Here is a 22,190-nt window from a genome sequence, read left to right as displayed (position 1 = left end):
ATGCATTTAATCGTGATTAAAAATTTTAATCAACTGACAGCCCTACTTTAAATCAATAGTTTTATATTTTTACATTGTTCATATTTAAATAAAATCATTATAATTTGATTAAGGATTGTAGTTGATTGCATTATTAAAAATGTTAAGTACACAGTCTTATACCTTTGTCACAGTCAGAGTTTGTAATGTTGCAATTCACCTTGGCGCTGGTTGGTTTGGTTCATGGCTTAGAATGCTTTAATGAAACATTTTATGAAATCCTTATGGAAAAAAATTAAATGGAAAAAATACTTCTGGAACTAAGATGGCTGAAAATGTGGATGGGCACTGTTGCGCTGTATTACCTTGTTGATAGGATCATAATAAGACCAGCAAACGTGTATTATGAAAGTAAAAAGGGTCAGTTTTGATTTCATGTTGATTTTAAACAGTTTGGCAAGCACTGATTTAAAAAAAAAAAACGTAGAAAATTTGATTAATCTTTCTGTGTAGATTACACATAAGAATAATAAATTGATTATCAATCATAAATGTAGTTTTAATAAATAAGACCTGATGAAACATTGAAGTGCACAAGAATGTCAAACAGAAAATACAAAAGTGTAACAGAAAAGGAATTGTGGTGCTCTATATTTCTACCATAGCAGGGCACAAAAAATGGATCAATGGTGACAGCAGACAAATGAAGCAGTACACACAGTGTAATGTTCATATTTTGATCTGAACTGTTACTGTGTGCTGGGATGTTTCTCTGTTTCAGAATGTGGCACAGCCTTTTCCCCCAGAAACATCTTCTTAAGGAAGAAATGTAAAAACGTCACTACTGACCTCCGAGGAGATCCGCTGAGCCGGAGGAAGCACCGGCAGCGGAAGGAGGAGGAGCCAAAGAAACGGCTGCCTCTGTAGCTGTGGTGGGCGTGGCTGAGGAGGCAGAGTCTACGGCAGGGGTTGAGTCAGGAAGGAGAGTCTCTGTAGTAAGGGAACCTATTTCTGCATAGCCACGCCCCCAGATGAACAAAATATACCGCAAAGTAAATAAACAGATAACCAGGAAAGAGAGAACCAAAGGAGAGGGCAAGAGCAGAAGAGAGACAGAAAGAAAGAGAGATTCTACTGAGCCAAGACAGAGGGATAGAAATGGATTCACATTCTAAATGGGTTTTAGGAGACTAGGTTGGATATACATCACACACAATTGTTATAACTTAATTTCAATTCGCCAGATGAACTGTAACAAGTGTTTAAAATGTTCAAGAAGGTGGATGAGACATTTAAGACATTAAAACAAATGTAAAAAAAAAAAAAAGTCTTCGGCACTTACCTGACCCCAGCAGATCTGTTGTATGAAGTCCATAACGAAGACAGGAAGAAAGAGAAAATGAGTACGTTTAATTACTGGTCGAAGGTAAGATGTTTAGCGTGTGTATGAAGGAGTGTGTTTGTCTGACTATTATGTTTTTTACCTCCCCAGGATGTGGGAGCAGCTGATGCGCCACCTGCAGAAGGTCCAGAGGAAGACAACGGGTCCAGATCCAGCAGAGAACTACAGAAAGACGGAGAACAAGGGACCATATGAAATAAAGTTGTAAGGTCAGATATTGGGATCTATTGTTCTGATTAGCAATAATTTAGTTGGTATCAGATAGGAAGTGAAGGGTGGTGAAACAGGTCACTCACTCAGTGGCAGTCTCAGCAGCGGATGCTGCCTCAGTGGGTGGCGGCTCCAGAGTGGGCACGGCAGCAGAGGATTTGGCGGGAGTGGAGGTTGGAGACACATTATTGGTGGGTGATCCCTAATACCAAATAGATGAAAACTGCATGATTGTGGTGGCATTTTTGCTAAATTATATTATGTGTTTCCTTACTCCAGTTCCGAGGTGAAATGTCCACTGTGTGGTGCTTAAAGGTAATTTTCTCCCAAACAGATGAGGTGTTTAAGGTTAAGGCTCTATCGAGTTTTAAATCAACAAAACCTACCTCCCATCCCTAAACCTAAACGATAGTGTCATAAAAAGCAAATGTGACATTAAAAATGCAATTGCTGAAGCAACCCATAATTTTGTGGTGCTTCTTTAACACTTTTGGCTCACATGCCGACTCGCGTGCTCGTCAGGACTAGTACCACAGTCCTTTGCATCGCAAGTGCAATGCTCTATCAGCTGAGCTACCTATCTAATCATACTAGAACAAGCTTGTAAATAGCTGATTATGTAACGCAAATGTTAAAATGTATCGCTTTACAAAACATGCAATATAGTAAATGTGTTTTGAAAAGTGTTTTCGTAAGATAGCATTGTGTGAGGAACATGGTGAAAAGTAAGTGTTTATGAATTGATAATCTGCCGTTTTACTCGTGATTTGTGTGAAAAGGAATAAAAGTTATTGTTGTTGTAGTACATCTAGTGTTAGTTTCACCAGGAAACTGCCGCGATATGTACAATGGGCCATGTAAATATAATTTAGCAAAAATGTATGTATAGTAACATCATTCTATGGAACCAGATTGATCTGAGTGTATGTGTTAAAAAAATTAATTAATGTAAAATAAATTCCTTACCTTTGTGGGTGACCTAGTGGAAACAATGGAGAGAAAATTAGACTAAAGTGAGCGATGATCTAATATTGGATAAACTTATGGATCAAATGTTGCTCTTTTAGACTTATTGGTTATTTATTTTTTTCTTAATGCCGTAATATTTATTGTTTTGCTCTTAATGGCTTAATGTTTTTAAGTATAAAAGGGATAGTTCACCCAAAAATTCAAATTCTCTCATCATTTACTCACCCTCATGCCATCCCAGATGTGTGACTTTTTTCTTCTGCTGAACACAAATGAAGATATTTAAAAGAACATTTTACTCTGTATGTCCATAAAATGCCAGTGAATGGGTGTGCCAAAAATTTTTACGCTCCAAAAAGCACGTAAAGGTAGCATAAAAAAAAGACTCCAGTGGTCTTGATATGTGTGGGTGAGAAACAGATCAATAATTAAGTCAATTCTTCTCCCTGCCCAATATGCATAAAGAATATGAATCACTAAAAACACAAGAAGAAGAATGTGAAAGTGAAAGTTAAAGTGGAGATTGACTGAGCAGGGAGGAGAACTTACAGTAATAATTGACTAAAATATTGATCTGTTTCTCACCCACACCTATCAAATTGCTTCTGAAGACATTGGTTTAGCCACTGGAGTCATATGGATTACTTTTATGCTGACCTATGTGATATCTGGAGCTTTAACATTTTGGCACCCATTCACTTGCATTGTATGGAACAAAAGAGCTGAGAAATTCTTCTAAAAGTCTTCATTTGTGGTCTGCTGAAGAAAGTAAGTTATACACATCCGAGATGGCATAAGGGTGAGTAAATGATGAGAGAATTGTAATTTTTAGGTGAACTATTTCTTTAACTTTGATAAATAAAAACAGACCCAAATGAGACCAATGTTGACATATAGTAAGTGTTATAAGAGCTATAAGATTAATGTGGATACAGAGCATAGCTCAGTTAATTTGATGAGAAATGTTTGAGTTCATATTGAAATCTGACTTCAATATGACATTATATTTGGTATCTTGGCAAAACTTGATATATCACAGGTTTGAGATCTCTTCTGAAAATTCTCAGAAGAAAAAGACCCCAGTAACCTCACACGTGACTCTTGAGAAACAGGATACTTAATCAAAAGTCTCTATTTGTTCTCTATTTAACTGTCTAGGATAAACAAATAAGGGTAACAATTTACCATAACTTTCATTAATTAATCATTAACAAACATTATTTAATGCTTAACAGATTATTAGTTAATGTGTATTCAGATAGAAATATGAGTTAGTTAGAAATATGAGATAATGTGCTTATTAATGTTTACTAATGAATTTAACTAACATTAACTAATGATCTGTTAAACATTATGTAATGTAAATTCAAATAATTAAAAATTTTATTAAGCTTTCATTCATATATGTCTTGCACTTTTTAACATCTACAAATGTTTTTTTTGTTTTTTTTTACAAATGTTATATAATGATTAACTGATTATTTGTTAATGTACATTTTAATGCTTATAAATGTTATTAAACTTTTTCATAAATGATTTATAAATGAGCTCACCCACTTTTTACATTTACAAATATTCTTAGAGATCATTAATATTTTTTACCCCTCACACACTATTCATGTTTACAAATTATTTATTAAAGGAGACCTATTATGTCCCTTTTTACAAGATGTAATATAAGTCTCAGGTGTCCCCAGAATGTGTCTGTGAAGTTTCAGCTCAAAATACCCCACGGATCATTTATTATACCGTGTTGTAAATGCCTCTTTTTGGGTGGAATCAAAAACACGCTGTTTTCGTGTGTCTCTCTTTAAATGCAAATGAGCTGCTGCTCCCCGCCACCTTTCCAGAACAGGGCTGTGCCTTTACAGCTCGTGCTTCGGATACTATAGCAACAACAAATCAGAACCAATATGACTGACACCATAAATACCAGAGTGTTTTTTAGCCATTTAGCAACGATGGATGAGCAACACCAAAATGTACTGTAATGACGTTAGCTATGCGCTATAACGAGACATGACATTTTAGGGGGTTGTCTTGCATCATGCGATTTGCAAACATTCACAAAATATAGAGTGCGATACTTACATCTTCAGGATATAAAGCTGGAACATGTACAGTTGGTACTGATCCATGCTTGAGAATCAAATATTTAGAAAAGCCTGCTTTATGTTGACCCTCATTCACAAAGCATTCCGGTGTAAAATGATTTGCTCAAACATACACAAATTTTGGTATGTTTTGGGGAACATTTTCTTCAAAAACAAAACTTGTCCACTGCGTCTTCAGTGGCTCTGATGCCGGGAGTACATGAAGACTCTTATGTTCACTTTTACAGCCTACAACAGAACACGTATGACGCTTATGAAGTTGAGACATTATTCTTCTCAATGTAGCTGCTCCAGCGTGGAAAAAAATGGCGGACTGTGTGTTGATCACTCAGGGGAGGATCTATGATAATAGGGTGGAGTCCGTCACCAGTCGTGGGTGAGGCCTGCTCTAAAGTGACGTCACTTTAGAACGGATACCAAAACCAGTCAGTTTTTGATTAATAGAAATATAAGAAAGAGGAGTGGGTGGACTTTTAACATTGTAGGGTGGTTGTGTACACACACTGCCGACTCACATTTATGTTCAAACACCATGTAAAAGTGAATTTTGCATAATAGGTCCCCTTTAAAGTCTAGCTAACTAGTGACCAAGGTCTGTAAAAGCCACACATTTACTGTTTGTTTGTTGATGTATGTAAGCCTGCTTTTATTATTTACAGATCTTTACAACTCATTTTTTAATTATTTGTTCATATTTTGCAGTACCCAATCTAAAGTTGCAACTATTCATACACTGTAAATGTTAATAAAGGTTTACTAATGATAATTTAGTACCTTTATGGTCAATGTATTTTGAGCTACTAACTTAAGCATGCATGTTTGTTAATGATTTATTAATGAAAGTTATTATATAGTGCTACACAAATAGGATATTAATGAGATCTCATTTGTGAATTTTCTTTCCTACGTGTAAAAAGAACATGATTGAAGCAAACAAACTCACCCTTCCCTGGATATCCAATGGTACAATGCAGGGAGAGTAAAAAAAATACATAAATCAAAATGGAAGTTCATATAACAGTTCTCAAAATGGCACACAGCACTACTTAGTTACTTATAAAGGGACACACTGTACACTAACTGTAAAGAAAGTCCCCATGGAGCAATATGTGGTTATGTGCCTTTTTCAAAAGCACAATAGTTATCAGGTTTTCTAACTAGTCTGGAACATTTGCTTTACAAGCCCAACATCTGAACAACTGCTGCTGCCACTCTGACATTTAATGAGATTCAGAGTGATTTCAGAGGTTTCGTACCCTTTCTTTCCCTCTAGACTGTTCATATGTGTCTCCAGAGATTCCAGGATACTGCTGGGAGCCTGAAGATATCAGAATCAAACACACACATATGATGAGCAGAGAAAAAGAATGTGAGGACAGCCCAAACACCATCAGAGCACAACTTATGTCAATATCTCTCAAAGTTCCACTGCAAATTTTAAGAGCAAACCACACAGAACTCATTTTTGAAAATGTTCCATCCAACCACTGCAAACTCTGAAACTTTGGCACTTCAGTACATTGCCTAAGCTTGTTTCTGACAGAAAAAAAAGCTAATTTTACACTGATGCTGAATGATAATATTGTGGTGTGACTTCACAATCATTTTAATATGTAGGAAACCCACAAAAAGGTTTATTATTATAACAATGATGATCCCTTTGAACATTTTAAAATGAAATAGGATCAGCTTGCCTCTGTTCACATAAAACACACTTATTAGGAGAGAATGGGCAAAATCTGATCTTAAATCAGTAGTCACTGTGATTCTGGGAGGTCTAAAACCATCAGCTCCAGGAAATTGTGTTTTGTAACTAACTAGCTCAGGCAGGAAGGGAGTCTGAACAAACAGGAAAAAGCAATGCACTGAGATGCAAACTGGGTCCCACATCAGTCACTATGGTTACCGGCTCTTCATTCTGTCTGTCTTTAAAGGGACAGTCTTCATTGTCTGAATCTGCCAGGTCAGCCACCACGCGGGGGTGCAGACACTGGGAATCCCCACAGGGAGGAGTTATGATAACAACAATCAGTTAGGAAAAATGTCTAATTAACTATTTGCTTAAAAAGATTCTAAAGCTATTAATTTCATGACGTCAACATAGAGTCCTCATCCTAATGTTAAAAAGAAGCTAATTATAAGGCGCAAATTAATATGCACAACTGAAAAGACTTGGAGACTTGGATATTAGAATACTAAGCTCAGATGTCCTGTGGTTGACTTACATAAGAGATGTCAGGAATGTCATTTTTATCCACTCCCACTTGCTGCAACAGAAACCGAAAAATGTATTCAGATTGAATTATATATAAACATACATAAAGGTTACATAAACATTTCAAACTAACTTCTTACTGCTTAAACTGATCAAAATCATTTTCTTAATAATGTGCAACATTTAAACTCTGTTTCTTACCTCTGCAATTTTCATGAACTCTGAGATCTTGGTCACTCGGGTCAGAAACTTCTTGTAAATTTCAAGTGAGTCCTTGCATTCAGACTTCTTCATTTTGAAATATTTCTCTGTGTAACCAGAAACATCTTTAATCATTTAAAGGAGAAATGAATTGTTCTAAATAAAGACATGCTGCAGTTGAGAGACGAAGATCTACAGTAAGTTGTTATAGCAACACATGCCTAATAAATTGATGATGCCATCATTGTAGGAGGCAAACAGCTTTATCAGATCCTTAAAAAGAAGCATGAATGCTGCGTTGATGATGCCGTTGTTCAAATCTTTAGGATGAACCTGCAGGAGAGAGAAGAAGAAACAGAATCACATGAAAAAAACAGGAAAAGCAGCATTTTAAACATTGTTATCATGACATTTACATTGTTAGAAAATGTATTTTGATTGTAACAACATTAATTCAGAAAACCAAAATGTAAGATAGATTTGAACCAGATGCTGACACTTTAGATCAAATGAATTCAATGAAAAATGATTGGAATAAACACAATGAAGTCAACCAAACTAGTAAATCGCTTAAATAACACGGACTAAATGCAAGACTGCTCAATTTTCAGAGTCTGCAAAATGTTCCAGAATGTGGGCGAATGTTACTCACGTCAAACTCCAGCAGTGTGTCCACTTGAGTCTGCAGGGCAGGCATGGCTTTCAGGAGCTTGTCAGGAGCCATAGTCCTCATCACACCCTCAGCTCTGAGCACACACACAGGACAGAGCGTTTCAAGGTGAGTGGGGAACTGTAAAATTCTTAAACACTCTTACTATGATAAAACAGTATTGAATTGGCATCTTGTAGTTGCCATCCTAAAAGATGGCATTTCCTTTGTGTTCTGTATGCTTTGCAACTCTGGGAGTAAAATTGTGATCTAAAGTGTCTCTAACCTTGGCTCTAATAACTCCTCAACTATCCAGATTGCACTCTAACACAAAATTTGAGAACTGTAAGCAACTGGTGTCTCAGTAGCCTAGTTTCCATCCACTTTTCATGCTATTCTGTTATCGACAAAGTGAAAATACGTAAAAAAAATTCTGCGAAATTTGCCGTCTTCTGCCCGTTTCCATTCAAATGGCCTTTTATTGATAAAAATGGTGTGCGTGATGACATCATGCCTAAAAAAACACTTTGTCGCATAAGTTTTGGTTTATCGCAAAAGAAATCTGCCCTGAAGCCGTTTCCATACAGAAATGCGTGTTTATCGCTAATTCGCCTCCCAGATGTCCCTAATTTTTTTCCTCCAAAGTTTTGGTAAAATGGGGAGAGTATTGAGACAATTCATTGAAATGATCCAGCTTACTGTCATTTTAATTTCACAAATAAACGCAATCAGAAGAGGAGGAATTGCAATCAAAAGAGAACAGTTGCCCTTCTGATAGGACTGTAATATTGGTCCTGACGTTGCGCCTATTGCAGGTTGCCACCCGAAAGAGAATCGTCATGGCCCTGTTCAAGCTGGTAACCTGCACCAAGTAGTTGGGGAAATTTTAGGTCTTAGTAAAAGGACCATCCATCGATGTGTATATGCTGTGGGCACAGCTATTAAAGAAAAATGTATGCAGTGTAATATCAGGGTTTACATCAGTATGATACATTCCTGATATTTAATAGGCTTTTTTGAACAATCATCTAATCTAAAGCATCGCCATCACAACTGCATTATGTCCTGCATATTTGTCCAGCAACTTTTAACGACCAACTGAACTCGATTATCATCACAAATTAATTTTAGCGCCATAATGCAATTTACATTTTCTGAAGAAGCTCCGCAAAAGCAAACCGAGGAAAAGAGGGTTAGATTTAAAATATTGAAAAGTTTTAAAAAATGTCATTCAGCCTACTTTATTAGTCTGCAGAACAGGGTACAACTAATTTAAGTTTGTGTAAAGTAAAGACATATATAGGTCTAAAAAATACATTTTTTTCGTTTGGTAATTATTATTATTTTTTTAATTTAATGCTTTTTTCGTTTGGTAATTTATTTTATTTAATACAGGTGCATCTCAATAAATTAGAATGTCGTGGAAAAGTTCATTTATTTCAGTAATTCAACTCAAATTGTGAAGCTCGTGTATTAAAGAAATTCAATGCACACAGACTGAAGTAGTTTAAGTCTTTGGTTCTTTTAATTGTGATGATTTTGGCTCACATTTAACAAAAACCCACCAATTCACTATCTCAAAAAATTAGAATACATCATAAGACCATTAAAAAAAAAACATTTTTAGTGAATTGTTGGCCTTCTGGAAAGTATGTTCATTTACTGTATATGTACTCAATACTTGGTAGGGGCTCCTTTTGCTTTAATTACTGCCTCAATTCGGCGTGGCATGGAGGTGATCAGTTTGTGGCACTGCTGAGGTGGTATGGAAGCCCAGGTTTCTTTGACAGTGGCCTTCAGCTCATCTGCATTTTTTGGTCTCTTGTTTCTCATTTTCCTCTTGACAATACCCCATAGATTCTCTATGGGGTTCAGGTCTGGTGAGTTTGCTGGCCAGTCAAGCACACCAACACCATGGTCATTTAACCAACTTTTGGTGCTTTTGGCAGTGTGGGCAGGTGCCAAATCCTGCTGGAAAATGCAGGTAAGATGCCTCTGACGTTGTCTGTGGTTCAGGAGTGGCTTAACAAGAGGAATACGACAACTGTAGCCAAATTCCTTGACATGTCTGTGTGTGGTGGCTCTTGATGCCTTGACCCCAGCCTCAGTCCATTCCTTGTGAAGTTCACCCAAATTCTTGAATCGATTTTGCTTGACAATCATAAGGCTGCAGTTCTCTCGGTTAGTTGTGCATCTTTTTCTTCCACACTTTTTCCTTCCACTCAACTTTCTGTTAACATGCTTGGATACAGCACTCTGTGAACAGCCAGCTTCTTTGGCAATGAATGTTTGTGGCTTACCCTCCTTGTGAAGGGTGTCAATGATTGTCTTCTGGACAACTGTCAGATCAGCAGTTTTCCCCATGATTGTGTAGCCTAGTGAACCAAACTGAGAGACCATTTTGAAGGCTCAGGAAACCTTTGCAGGTGTTTTGAGTTGATTAGCTGATTGGCATGTCACCATATTCTAATTTTTTGAGATAGTGAATTGGTGGGTTTTTGTTAAATGTGAGCCAAAATCATCACAATTAAAAGAACCAAAGACTTAAACTTCTTCAGTCTGTGTGCATTGAATATTTTTAATACACGAATTTCACAATTTGAGTTGAATTACTGAAATAAATGAACTTTTCCATGATATTCTAATTTATTGAGATGCACCTGTACAGGGAATTGTGCCGGCATTTTTTCAAAAGTAAACTAAGCAATAATTTTATAGAATTGGGCTACATGTTAGTGTTTCAAAAAAGCACACTGAAGCTTTTCTTCTAGTATTGTGTATTTATTTTTAATTTTAAACAACTTTGTGCACAGAAATTATATGTTTTTTGTATTGTGGGCTAATTCCGTGACTGCCGTCTATTATTTTGACTGATTTTAATAAATAAACGGATGTCTACTCGCGATTAAATTAATCACAAACTGGCCATTAATTTGTTCTCCGTGCGCTTGTCCATGTGCATGATACGAGATATTTGTGTTGGCACTCCTGGAAGTGTCATGTTTGCAGCATCGGGTCTATATGCCGTTGAGATCAATCCATAATCACGTACAATAAATTGGCTTTCAAGGATGTATACTGTCGTTATGATTAACACAGGCTAATGATTGGGGTAAACTCTGTCATGTGACACTACATTTTTGCGTTAATGCCAATTTTCTCAACAAAAAGTGTTTCCAAACCAGTTTTTCGCGACATTTGAAGTATCGACATAGAGTTTATGCGCTAGAGTTAAACGGAAAAATATTATGTCGAATTTTAGCGATAAATTGCGTTTCCATCAGCTTTATTTTGATGCGCTAAAACTTTTTTTGCAAAAAACCTCGGATGGAAACGTAGTTAGTGATGCCAAAATAAGAAACCCATCAGCCTTCTATTCCCGGAATCAATTAACGTACCCCTTCTTGACTCGAGTGAAGTCAAAGGCCATAGCGCGGTAAGCGTATGCCTTCTCATTCAGGTACCGCGCATATCGTCTGATAAATGTTGACATGTCATAGCCTTGGAGACAGAAAAGGAATAAACAGAAGTTTAGTTGCATTTAACAAGACAAAGAACACATTTAAGGTCATTACAAAGAGTAAGATTACATTAGTAGATAACTAAAAAAATGGTGAATGGTGCTTGCCAGTTTTACTTTCTACCAGATGGAAAATTCTTGACAATCAGCACAGTATGAGCTAGCATTCATGTCCATAACACAAGCTATGCAGAATAAGTGAAATACTTAAGAGTTAGGGGCTTATTCTTATACCTATCTTTCAATGAAGTGAAATTTAATTGAAGTTCATGTGTCTTAACCTCAAACTCAAATATGCACAAACTCACCATGGGAGCCTGTTTTGTCGATAAAGTTGCTGAGATTGAACAGAGAAGTCCTTGAGGCCAAATATTGGATGAATCTCTGTAGAGATTTAAACAGGACATATCTTAAAATATGTTTGATTTTGGTACTTTTCAAATGCTTTAAACTATAGTTTTAGCCATATCTCAGGTCCAGACTTTCAATATTAAATGAAAATCCATCGTAAAATTAAAATTATTACATGTGTAAAACTATGATAATATAAACAAATGGTGAAATAAAAATACAATTTATATATTTTTTTTGTAATAATGATTTCTATCCATTTTTTAAAAAATGACGACCAGTTCCACCACACCAAACAATTCTGCCCCAATAAAGTTTTTTTTTTTTTTTTTTTTTTTTAAAGTAAGTGTTTTACCAAGTTGACAAAAGTGTCAGAAAAGAGCATGCTTGAGATGAAATATGAGTCAAGTGATGTTTGAAGAAAACAAAGAAAATTTAAGGTTAATTTCACTCTGATCAGAAAATTTTAATTGGTCGTCATTTTCAATCAAGCTGTAGTTTTGCCAAATTATGCAAAAAGTGTGAAAATATTATTTAATTGTGTGTATTTAGAATACATAAAATGCATGAAATTAGCCTTAGTGAGACAGAGTCAAACATTTTATTAAAAAAAATTTTTTTTATGTACTTTCCATCACCATCATTTTCACCATAGAATTCTATTACACAATACAGAATTTGAGATGAGCTGGAAATGACACTGTGGTGGGAAATTTCAATGACTTTCAGAAAAATGACATAAATCTCCTATGGTGTATGAACTTACACTGTTAGACATTGTTAGTACACAAATAAATAAAAAACCTGTGAGAGTGTTACTGAGACTTTCTTTTCTAGCAGTGCACATTACTAAAAGTGCCCTACATTTAAGAGACTCCCATAAATGAATAAAAGAAGTAATATGACAGCTCACTTCATTCCCGTAGATGCAGATGTGGTGAGTTGTGGTTAGGGCTTTGAACACGACCACCCAGCTGGCGTTGGTGGATCTTTCGAAGAGTGTATCAGCCATCTGAGGGATGTTCACATTTGTCTCGTTGGTGGCTGAGATTAGATCTGCACACACAGAAACACACACACATGAACCACCACGTCTCTATGCACTGCAATGGGGATGGAGGACTTTTATACAAACAGCACTGAAAGATTTATGTTTATTGAACCAGCAGAAAGATTCTTAGGGGACATATTCATAACAGCTACTGCATTTAAGAAGCAAGAAGTGGCCACACAGAGATACAAATATGATTGTGCATTTTTCTAGCAGAGAACAACATACATTCAGGGGACTTCATGAGAAATTAAGTGAAGGAAATGTTTCTGCTGAAAGAGATTAAGGTCATATCAAGGTTGCTATGCTGCACACACATTTCGTACACACTTCAATTAAATCTACATAAAATTAACCACTTACAAGCCGTTCTAGTGGATGATGTACAGGATGTCATACTACAGTCCCAATCAAACACCAATGAATGTATTTGAAATAAACATGGATTTGTAGTTCCAAGTTATTCAGACACATTTCTATAAATCTATCTTTCTGTTTAGGTTATCTTGTAGCTGGTGTCTGCTTTCATAAAAACATAAGTGTGGAGTGTGAAACTAATCACACTTGGCAGATCTAAATATAGTCCTATTAAGAAATCAGCACCACTCAAGAGAACTGTAAAAATAAACCATTAGTGTAGCTTCTTTCTGACCCATTATGAATGTTTCCAACCTCAAACCACCAATATATGGAGCAAATAATAGCAAAAACAGACTGAGAAATCATTTCTGAGATCTGAAGTAACTGTACGAATCACACAAAAACATGTCCAGGACACATTTCACCTCAAAATCAAAAGAAAAATACAAATAAAAAATGAGAAATTATAGTTTGCTTGAAGAAAATGTATCCTTTTTTGGGACCATTAAAAAAAATTTAGCATGTTTAATTCCCAATATTCTTAATGGTGTCTCAATAGCAGGGACTAAAAAAATAAATGTTTTTCATTTCAGTTCATTCTGAGGAGAAACTGTATTTTTTTTCGTTCCGGTTCTGATGTTTTGCTGCCTCCTTTCCAATTAGTAACCGGTTTGAATGAAAATAAATAATGGTTAATAACGTTCTTTTTTTTTTTTAAAAAATGAAAGTACTCTGTGCTAAGGGTGGGTGATGTACAACCCCAATTCCGAAAAAGTTGGAACAGTATGAAAAATGCTAATAAAAACAATAATTAGTGATTTGCAAATTATAATCACACTTTGTTATATTGAATGCACTACAGCTACACATTATATGATGTTTTACCCTGTGAATTTTTTTTTTTTTTTTTTTTAAATGTACAGTAATTTCAAATCAGATGATTGCAACATGCTCCAAAAAAGTTGGTACAGTCGAGTGTTTACCACTGTGAAACATCACCATTTCTTCTAATAACACTTATTAAGCATTTGGGCACTGAAGACACAAGTTTAAATTTAGAAAGTGGAATTTCCCCATTCACCCATTATGCAGGTCTTCAGCTGCACAATTCTACGAGGTCTTCATTGCTTCAATTGGAGATGGTCAGGACTGCAGGCAAGCCAATCTAGTACCCGCACACTCTGCTTACACAGCCATGCACTTGTAATACGGGCAGTATGTGGTTTGAAGTTGTCTTGCTGGAAAATGCAGGGACGTCCCTGGAAAAGACCCTGGATGGCAGTATATGTTGCTCCAAAATTTGTACATATCTGTCTGCATTCATGGTGTTCTCACAGATGTGTGAGCTACCCATGCCATGGGCACTGACACACCCCTGGCCCATACAGACACTGGCTTTTGGACCTGATGCTAATAACAGATTGGATGGTCCTTTTCCTCTTTGGCCCGGATAACAAACTTTTTGAAATGTGGACTTTTCAGGCCAAAAAACACGTTTCCACTGTTCTACTTTCTTAAATTAGTCTTAACTTGCATCTGTGGATACAGCGGCAAATGGTGTTGTCTAACAAAGGTTTACTAAAGTTATCCCAAGCCCATGTTCATGATATCCATTACAGATGAATGATGTTTTTTAAGACAGTGATGTCTGAGGGATCAGAGATCACGCGCATTCAGAAGTGGTTTTCATCTTGCCCTGTACGCACCGAGATTTGACCAGATTCCTTGAAACTTTTAACTATATTGTGCACTGTAGAGGGTGAAATGCCCCAAATCCTTCCAATTTGTCTTTGGGGAATGTTGGGCCTCATGTATTGGGATAGAAGACAAAGGCAGGCCTAACACAGTCGTAAAAACCTAACTCAAGCCCCCACCTTCCAAGTCGTAAATCTTACTGATAAAAATCGCGCCAAAATCAAACAAAGGGAGTCCAAAACAGACTACAAATCCATGAAGCCTTGCTCACTAAAAGATCGAACTCTCAACTCCTATTGGATGAGGCACACAACAGAACGTCACCTCAAACCATGACATCATCAGGAGTTGAAATACCTCTGAAATGCTTTTGTGAGTTGCTTCCAGCGACTTTGCTTGCAGTGTGTAGACGCAGTTTCATCGCTGCTCTCACGTGCAACCTCATGGCACAAGGAAGTAATGTCTGTGGCCATACAATCTCCATCTCGCTGGACGAGTTGAGATTACTCTGTGTTCAACCGAACACTCTAACGGATCCGAAGGAGACCACCGAGCAATTCACATCTTCATCCGTTTGACTACAGAAGTGAAGAGATTAAAGATTTCTCTTCCATCTTCAATCAAGTCGACATTTCTGAGTTCTCCGCCAGCCCGCCGAGAATCAACAGCCGTACCGCCCACCGACAGAGTGAGGAAACGGCCTCCCGTCATCACCCGAGCCTCAAGGAACCGGGTTAGAGTTAAAGGACGGAGGAAAACACATTCTACCTGTGTCCTCATGCGATTCAAGTAAGAGGTTTACGTCTGGGCAGAGATAGAATATTATAGTGTGTTATTCTTGTGTTTCAAGGTTTTGCTTGTACAGTTTATGGACTGCCATGTCCGCTCATTATTAATACTCAGGGTATTAATTATCACAAGTTTATTTTGCTGTATTGTGGTCCAACCAAATTGGATTGTTGTGCAATTTCGCCATCGCGGGTGAGACCGGCAAACTGAGTTCATCCATTAAAGAGTCAAATAACGCGGAACTTTTACGAGCCGTCCACCACGTCTCTGAGTGATAAACTGACAGCTGTTTTCTCTCCCACTATCGCGAAATCGGCTTTAGGGCCGTCATCTCTCTCTCTCTCGTCCTAACCACACACCCACACCCACACACACGCACACACCTTATGTGTTATAGGATTATTTTATTTCCATTTCTAATCATATCACCGTTTAGTTTGTAGTTGTAAGTCGGACGTTTATTGACTGCATTGTATTAATTATTAATTGATATTACTGCATAAATAAACTTTGTTTATATTACAAAGAGAAGTGTTTTGGTTTGTTTTGCATACGCCTGTGTCATGCTGACGGGATGTCAGTGCTCGGATTCAAACCTTCATTCATTGTTTTTTCCGGAAAATCGATATTCTTCGGATGTCGATTTTCCTAAGAAAACAATCTAATATTGAGACTGTTTTACTATTTGGTTATTAGTCCCTGATTCCAGGGTGGTGCCCCGTCAATGTTAATCCTTATTAATATTCTATTGATTTTTGATAATTGATAATTATCTTTGATGATTGAATTTGAATGATCAATAAGCTAGTGTTAATTTTAATTAATGTTTCATCGATATTAACGATTATCTTTGATAATTGTTGATTTAAAGGATTAAAAAAACTAACACTGATTCTCATCAATGTTCTATTGATTTTAATAATTAATAATTATCTTTGATAATTATTAATTATTGCTAATAACCAAACTTGCTCCTAAACGTAGCGCACTACATTTACTGGAGCCCCATATGAGGTTTTAATGAGTTAGATTCAATTGATTAATTCAAATATTAATTAATAACTACAGAAATAATTATTAATTATTTCTGATAGTAACACTGATCTAAACAACAAGTAAAGCCCTACAAGAACATTGTTCTCAAAGTGCTGGATTATTTGCTGAAGCATCTTTTGGCAAATTGACAAGTCTTGAATGAGCCTTGCTGTTGAAGGAATAGGCTGTTTTTGGAGGCTCCTTATATATTATGACATGATTGCCTCACCTGTTTAACATCTCCTGTTTCACATCGCCTTGTTATTTCAACTTGTCAAATTGTTATTAATCTTAAATTGCCCCTGTCTCAACTTTTTTGGAGTGTGTTGCAATCATCTGATTTGAAATTACTGTACATTTAAAAAAACAACAAAAAAAAATATATACATATATATATATATATATATATATATATATATATATATATATTTTTTTTTTTTTTTTTTTTTTTTAAATGTACAGTAATTTCAAATCAGATGACTTCACATAATATGATGTTTTACCTTGTGAATTGTATACAATTCACAAGGTAAAACATCATATTATGTGTAGCTGTGGTGTTTTCAATATAGTAAAGGGTGAATATAATTGACAAATCACTCCTTTATGTTTTTATTGTAATTTTTTTTCGGAATTGGGGTTGTACCAGTTAGAGTGTTACCAGATCTCTCAAGAAAAAAAAAGGACCTGATCTGGAAAAACTTGCTCAAAATAAGGGACTTGCCTCAAACAAAATAAATGATAATAAGCCATTCAATTTGTTTTCCCCATGTGGGGGAATTATAGAAATCATAACAAGCAAAGTATACAGTAGCCTACATAAAATAACGTATTTTCAATAAATGTATTCTTAATATTAAATATATCCCCAAAAATATTTCAAATATTTCAAAAATACATCTGACCATCTAAATTCAATTAATAGCCTAACTCTCTCTCTCCTGCATGCATGTACACACAGCTGGCCGTGTTTGGACTAAACGTCATCTTATGTGGGCCAAATTATTTTATTTTAAACATGTAATAATTATTTAATAATTTAATAATTTGTTTTAATTACAGATCTGCATTTTGGTCAAAATCCAGCAGCATCGAATTTGTATCAGTATGTAACCAGTCCTGGTCGACCCGCTCAGAGCAGGATTTGAACCAGTGTCTCTGGCAGGAGTGAGGTTTACACACTTCACAGCTACCTACCAGCTGTCTACCGTTACACTCACCCTTTTAACCTCACTCCCATCTGGGTCATGGCACCACTGTAACTGGTTCTGCTTACCTGCTCTGAGTGGGATTTGAACCAGCGTCTCCGGCAGAGGAGGCAGGTGAGCTAACGAAGAGGCCACAGCCACTAGCGTCAGTCGCTAGTGCGCCACTTGAGACCAAGGGAGTGAGGTTTACACACTGCACAGCTACCTACCAGCCGGCTACCGTTACACTCACCCCCCTAAACCTGACTCCTATCCGCGTCATGGCACCACTGTAACCGGTCCTGCTCGACCCAATCCGAACAGGATTCAAACCGGTGTCTCCGGCATGGGAGGCGGGCATGCTAACGAGGAGGCTAAAAGATACAGCCCCTAGCGTCAGTCGCTAGTGCGCCACTTGAGACCAAGGGAGTGAGGTTTACACACTGCACAGCTACCTACCAGCTGGCTACCGTTACACTCACCCCCCTAAACCTGACTTCTATCTGCGTCATGGCACCACTGTAACCTGTCCTGCTCAACCCACTCTGAGCAGGATTCCAACTGGAATCTCCGGCAGGCGGGCACGCTAACAAAGAGGCTAAAAGCTACAGCCCCTAGTGTCAGTCACTAGTGCGCCTCTTGAGGCCAGGGGAGTGAGGTTTACACACTGCACAGTTACCTACTAGCTGGCTACCGTTACACTCACCTCCCTAAACCTCACTCCCATCCGGGTCACAGCACCACTGTAACCGGTCCTTCTTGACCTACTCCGAGCAGGATTCAAACCAGCATCTCCAGCATGGGAGGCAGGCACGCTAACAAAAAGGCTGAAGGCTACAGCTTCTAGGGTCAGCCACTAGTGCACCACTTGAGGCCAAGGGAGTGAGGTTTACACACTGCACAGCTACCTACCAGCTGGCTACATTACACTCACCCCCTTAAACCTCACTCCCATCCGGGTCACGGCACCACTGTAACCAGTCCTGCTCGACCCACTCCGAGCTGGATTCGAAAGGGTATCTCCGGCATGGGAGGCGGGCTTGCTAACCAGGAGGCTAACAGCCACAGACTCTAGCATCAGTTGCTAGTGCGTCACTTGAGACCAAGTGTGTGAGGTTTACACACAGCACTGCTACCTACCAGCTGGCTACCCTTACATTCACCCCCCTAAACCTCACTTCCATCCGTGTCATGGCACCACTTTAACAGGTCCTGCTTGACCAGCTCCGAGCGGAATTCAAACCAGCGGCTACAGCCTTTAGCATCAGTCGCTAGTGTGCCACTTAAGGCCAAGGGAGCCTTAAGCAATGTCAAATGCATCATAAGCCCCTTTCACACACAGATCCCGGGATCTTTCTGGGACTGCAAAATTTGTTCATTCACACTGCAAGAGCTTTCCCGTAATCTGTGCTCACATTCACACACATCCCGGGACCATCCCATAAAGTCAAGAGTGACATCAAGGTGTGACATCTAAGGTACAGCATCTTAAGTTTATTGATAACCATGTCTTTTCTCTGGAGAAGCCTGCTCTTTCATTCTTTTGTAAACAAATAAATTACATACGTTACAACTAAACTCACAGTTAATTTCATCGTCTGTGCAGATGGCGAGTATAGCTCTCTGGTCCCTGTATATGTGATTTGCATGATAGCCAATTTTATTGATTTTATTCCGACAGTTAGGCCTACTTTTATAAATAGCTCATAAGATCATTTTTGTTTTGTTTCATGTAAACTGTTTTTGTGATATTGGCTGCTGTCTACCAACTGAAATGCCACCTAAGAACAGGGTTGGGGAGTAATGGAATACATGTAACGGGATTACGTATTTAAAATACAAAATATTAGTAACTGTATTCCACTACAGTTACAATTGAAATCATTGGTAATTAGAATACAGTTACATTCAAAAAGTATTTTGATTACTGAAGAGATTGTGTAACCTTGTGTAAATGTTCAGCTTTACGCTAAGCTAAAATGCTATTTCTAGTCATTTTACATGCACATGTTACCAGGCACGATCATATTTATTTTTATCAAGAAAATTCAAGTTGGATCATAATTTCTTTTTTTCTAGTAAGACCTTTGATAATAGGGTAAAAAACATATTCTTGATAATAATTTTTGTATTGTTTTCCTGTAAAAATATCTAAAAATCATTAAAACAAGATCAATTAGATTGATCTAGTTTTAGAAACAACACTGCATAAGATATTTAGGTTTTTCAGAGAATGTATTTTTAACATGTGTATTTTGTCTTACTGCACTGGCTTTTTATAGTCAAAACAAGTGAAAAAAAATCTACCTGTGCTGAAGAAGTAATCCAAAGTATTTAGAATACATTACTGACCTTGAGTAATCTAACGGAATACGTTACAAATTACATTTTACAGCATGTATTCTGTAATCTGTAGTGGAATACATTTCAAAAGTAACCCTCACAACTCTGCCCAAGAACCATATAGATTGAAAGTTTTCACACAGAAGTCTGATATCCTGGGATCAGAGCCCAGTGTGAATGAGGTTATATTTAACAATGATTCAGTGAAGACTTGGAAACAACTGAGAAATGTACTTATTACATCAATATTTTTCCTTGTATCTGGATTAACCGTGCATGTATACATAGTAATTATATATAGTTGTCTAAAATGTCTTCAGCATGTCACGGAAGGCTACATCCACAACGTGCATTAGGGCAAAGAAATGCGTGATGCAACAGTTTCCTTCAGAATCAAACCACCTTTAGAAATTAGTACTATATTCATACAAATATATATTATATCATGTTGATTTTCTGTGCAACAATGAATTATCAACAATGGTGAATTATCATTATTTCATACAGTATGTGTGTACAAAAACATATACATGCTATTTCTTACTCAAGGTCGTGCTGTTGTTTCAGTGATTGACTTGATTTACATTTGACATTGCTGTTTGATGAAGAAACAACATGGAAGTAAACTATAGCAAGTACAACACATGAACAGTATATGACTATTGTCATTTGGGTGTACTACTGAAATTATGTAAGTTATGCATCTATTTAAACTCAATAAGAGCCTGAGAAGACACATCTGTGTAACGTGTACCTTATGTGTAGCTTATTTGTAGATTATGTGTTATGTGTAGCTCAATGTGCGTTTGACAGCCAGTTGCATCTCAGGAAATTTCAGTGTGAAAGTAATGAATCCTGTTCTAGATTTGTCCTGATTTGTTGCATTTTCTCTTTGATTTATGAAAAATAAAAGATTAAAATATGTTTTATTGTTATTTTCTAATTGCCTTGAAAATAATTTAAAAATCTGACACTATCTGGGCATTTTGTAGATCCATTTGTGATAGATATAAGTGCCGAGTCTCTAAAGACCCAAAAATGTAAGAGTGTTTGGTGAAATTTCCATGCATTTAAGTGTTAACACCATATAATGCTTATAATACATATAACGTGTTCAGGATGCCAATATGTTAGTCATGCCTGCCAGAGAGCGGACTGCAGGAGAGTTAAGAAGCCAAGATTAGTACAGATTAGAACACACAGATACAGTGTGTGTTGCCAGAAATAGTACACGATATGTTACTACTTAACAACACAAAATAGTGAGGTATATTGCACCGTTCACATGTCAGTATGTCTATATGTAGGCTTTGAATATTTGACCAGGTGTAGCTCACTGGGATTATGGAACTGCTCAGCACACCGTGATTCAAGTGACCAGATTAAAGATACACACATGCAGTGTCACATCACAGTGAGCACGACAAACTTTGCCAATCGAATGCTCTGGTTGTTGTTTCTGTTCTTCATGATGCAACAAAATAATACCTTGTAGTAATATAACAAGAACAATCTCTCCATCATTAGGTGAACATTTAACAATGTTTACATAAAAGACCTAAATCAAACGTTTAACCTAAACTTTGGAATATGTTCATGTCTGGATGACCAAAATGCAGATTTTGCTTACATTTTAGTTCACTTCAAAGCACATGGTGCTCTTTGAGAATGAAGACATGCTTATGCTCACTGATGCCATGTCATCATGATGTCACTCACTCCTCCCCCATCCCCAATAATCTACTTCAGTTTCCATGACAACCTCACCACCACCCCTCACACAAAATTCAACCATTAGACAAAACCACTTTCACATAAAACTTATTTTCTGTAATGAAATACGTTCAATGAAGATATTTCTTTAGAATGAACAATGTGCCTTTTTACACATCAACAACTCTAAACTGAACCAAGATGTGGATCAATAAATACATGGATTTTGGGAGCCCCTACTGAGTGAATTCAAAGTGTGCTTTGCTATATAAGTCTGGCACAACTTGAGTACAAAAACACATTTGATTCATCTCTATGGGTGACTCACAGGTGAAATAAATGGCGATATTATTAACACACAAAAGTCTTTGGATTCGTCTTCTGTTTGTATTCCAGCCTCCTCACCT

General features: G+C 37.0%; 1 protein-coding gene across 1 annotated transcript in view; it reads right to left on the bottom strand.

Moving 5' to 3' along the window:
• The window catches only part of LOC127435367 (clathrin coat assembly protein AP180-like), a 35,817-nt gene that overhangs the window by 12,586 nt on the left and 1,041 nt on the right, over positions 1-22,190 (bottom strand). Inside the window, exons 2-15 of the mRNA XM_051688790.1 lie at positions 12,524-12,666; positions 11,568-11,643; positions 11,138-11,240; positions 7,743-7,836; positions 7,312-7,423; positions 7,091-7,197; positions 6,900-6,941; positions 5,931-5,992; positions 5,618-5,623; positions 2,558-2,570; positions 1,678-1,793; positions 1,464-1,543; positions 1,322-1,336; positions 829-990 (exon numbers count right to left, since the gene is read on the bottom strand). Coding sequence (XP_051544750.1) covers positions 829-990; positions 1,322-1,336; positions 1,464-1,543; positions 1,678-1,793; positions 2,558-2,570; positions 5,618-5,623; positions 5,931-5,992; positions 6,900-6,941; positions 7,091-7,197; positions 7,312-7,423; positions 7,743-7,836; positions 11,138-11,240; positions 11,568-11,643; positions 12,524-12,666 — 1,131 coding nt within the window. The remainder of the gene's footprint in view (positions 1-828; positions 991-1,321; positions 1,337-1,463; positions 1,544-1,677; positions 1,794-2,557; positions 2,571-5,617; positions 5,624-5,930; positions 5,993-6,899; positions 6,942-7,090; positions 7,198-7,311; positions 7,424-7,742; positions 7,837-11,137; positions 11,241-11,567; positions 11,644-12,523; positions 12,667-22,190) is intronic.

Source organism: Myxocyprinus asiaticus, chromosome 45 (genome assembly GCF_019703515.2).
Source record: "Myxocyprinus asiaticus isolate MX2 ecotype Aquarium Trade chromosome 45, UBuf_Myxa_2, whole genome shotgun sequence".
Lineage (NCBI taxonomy): Eukaryota > Metazoa > Chordata > Actinopteri > Cypriniformes > Catostomidae > Myxocyprinus > Myxocyprinus asiaticus.
This window is presented reverse-complemented; position numbering and strand designations above follow the sequence as displayed.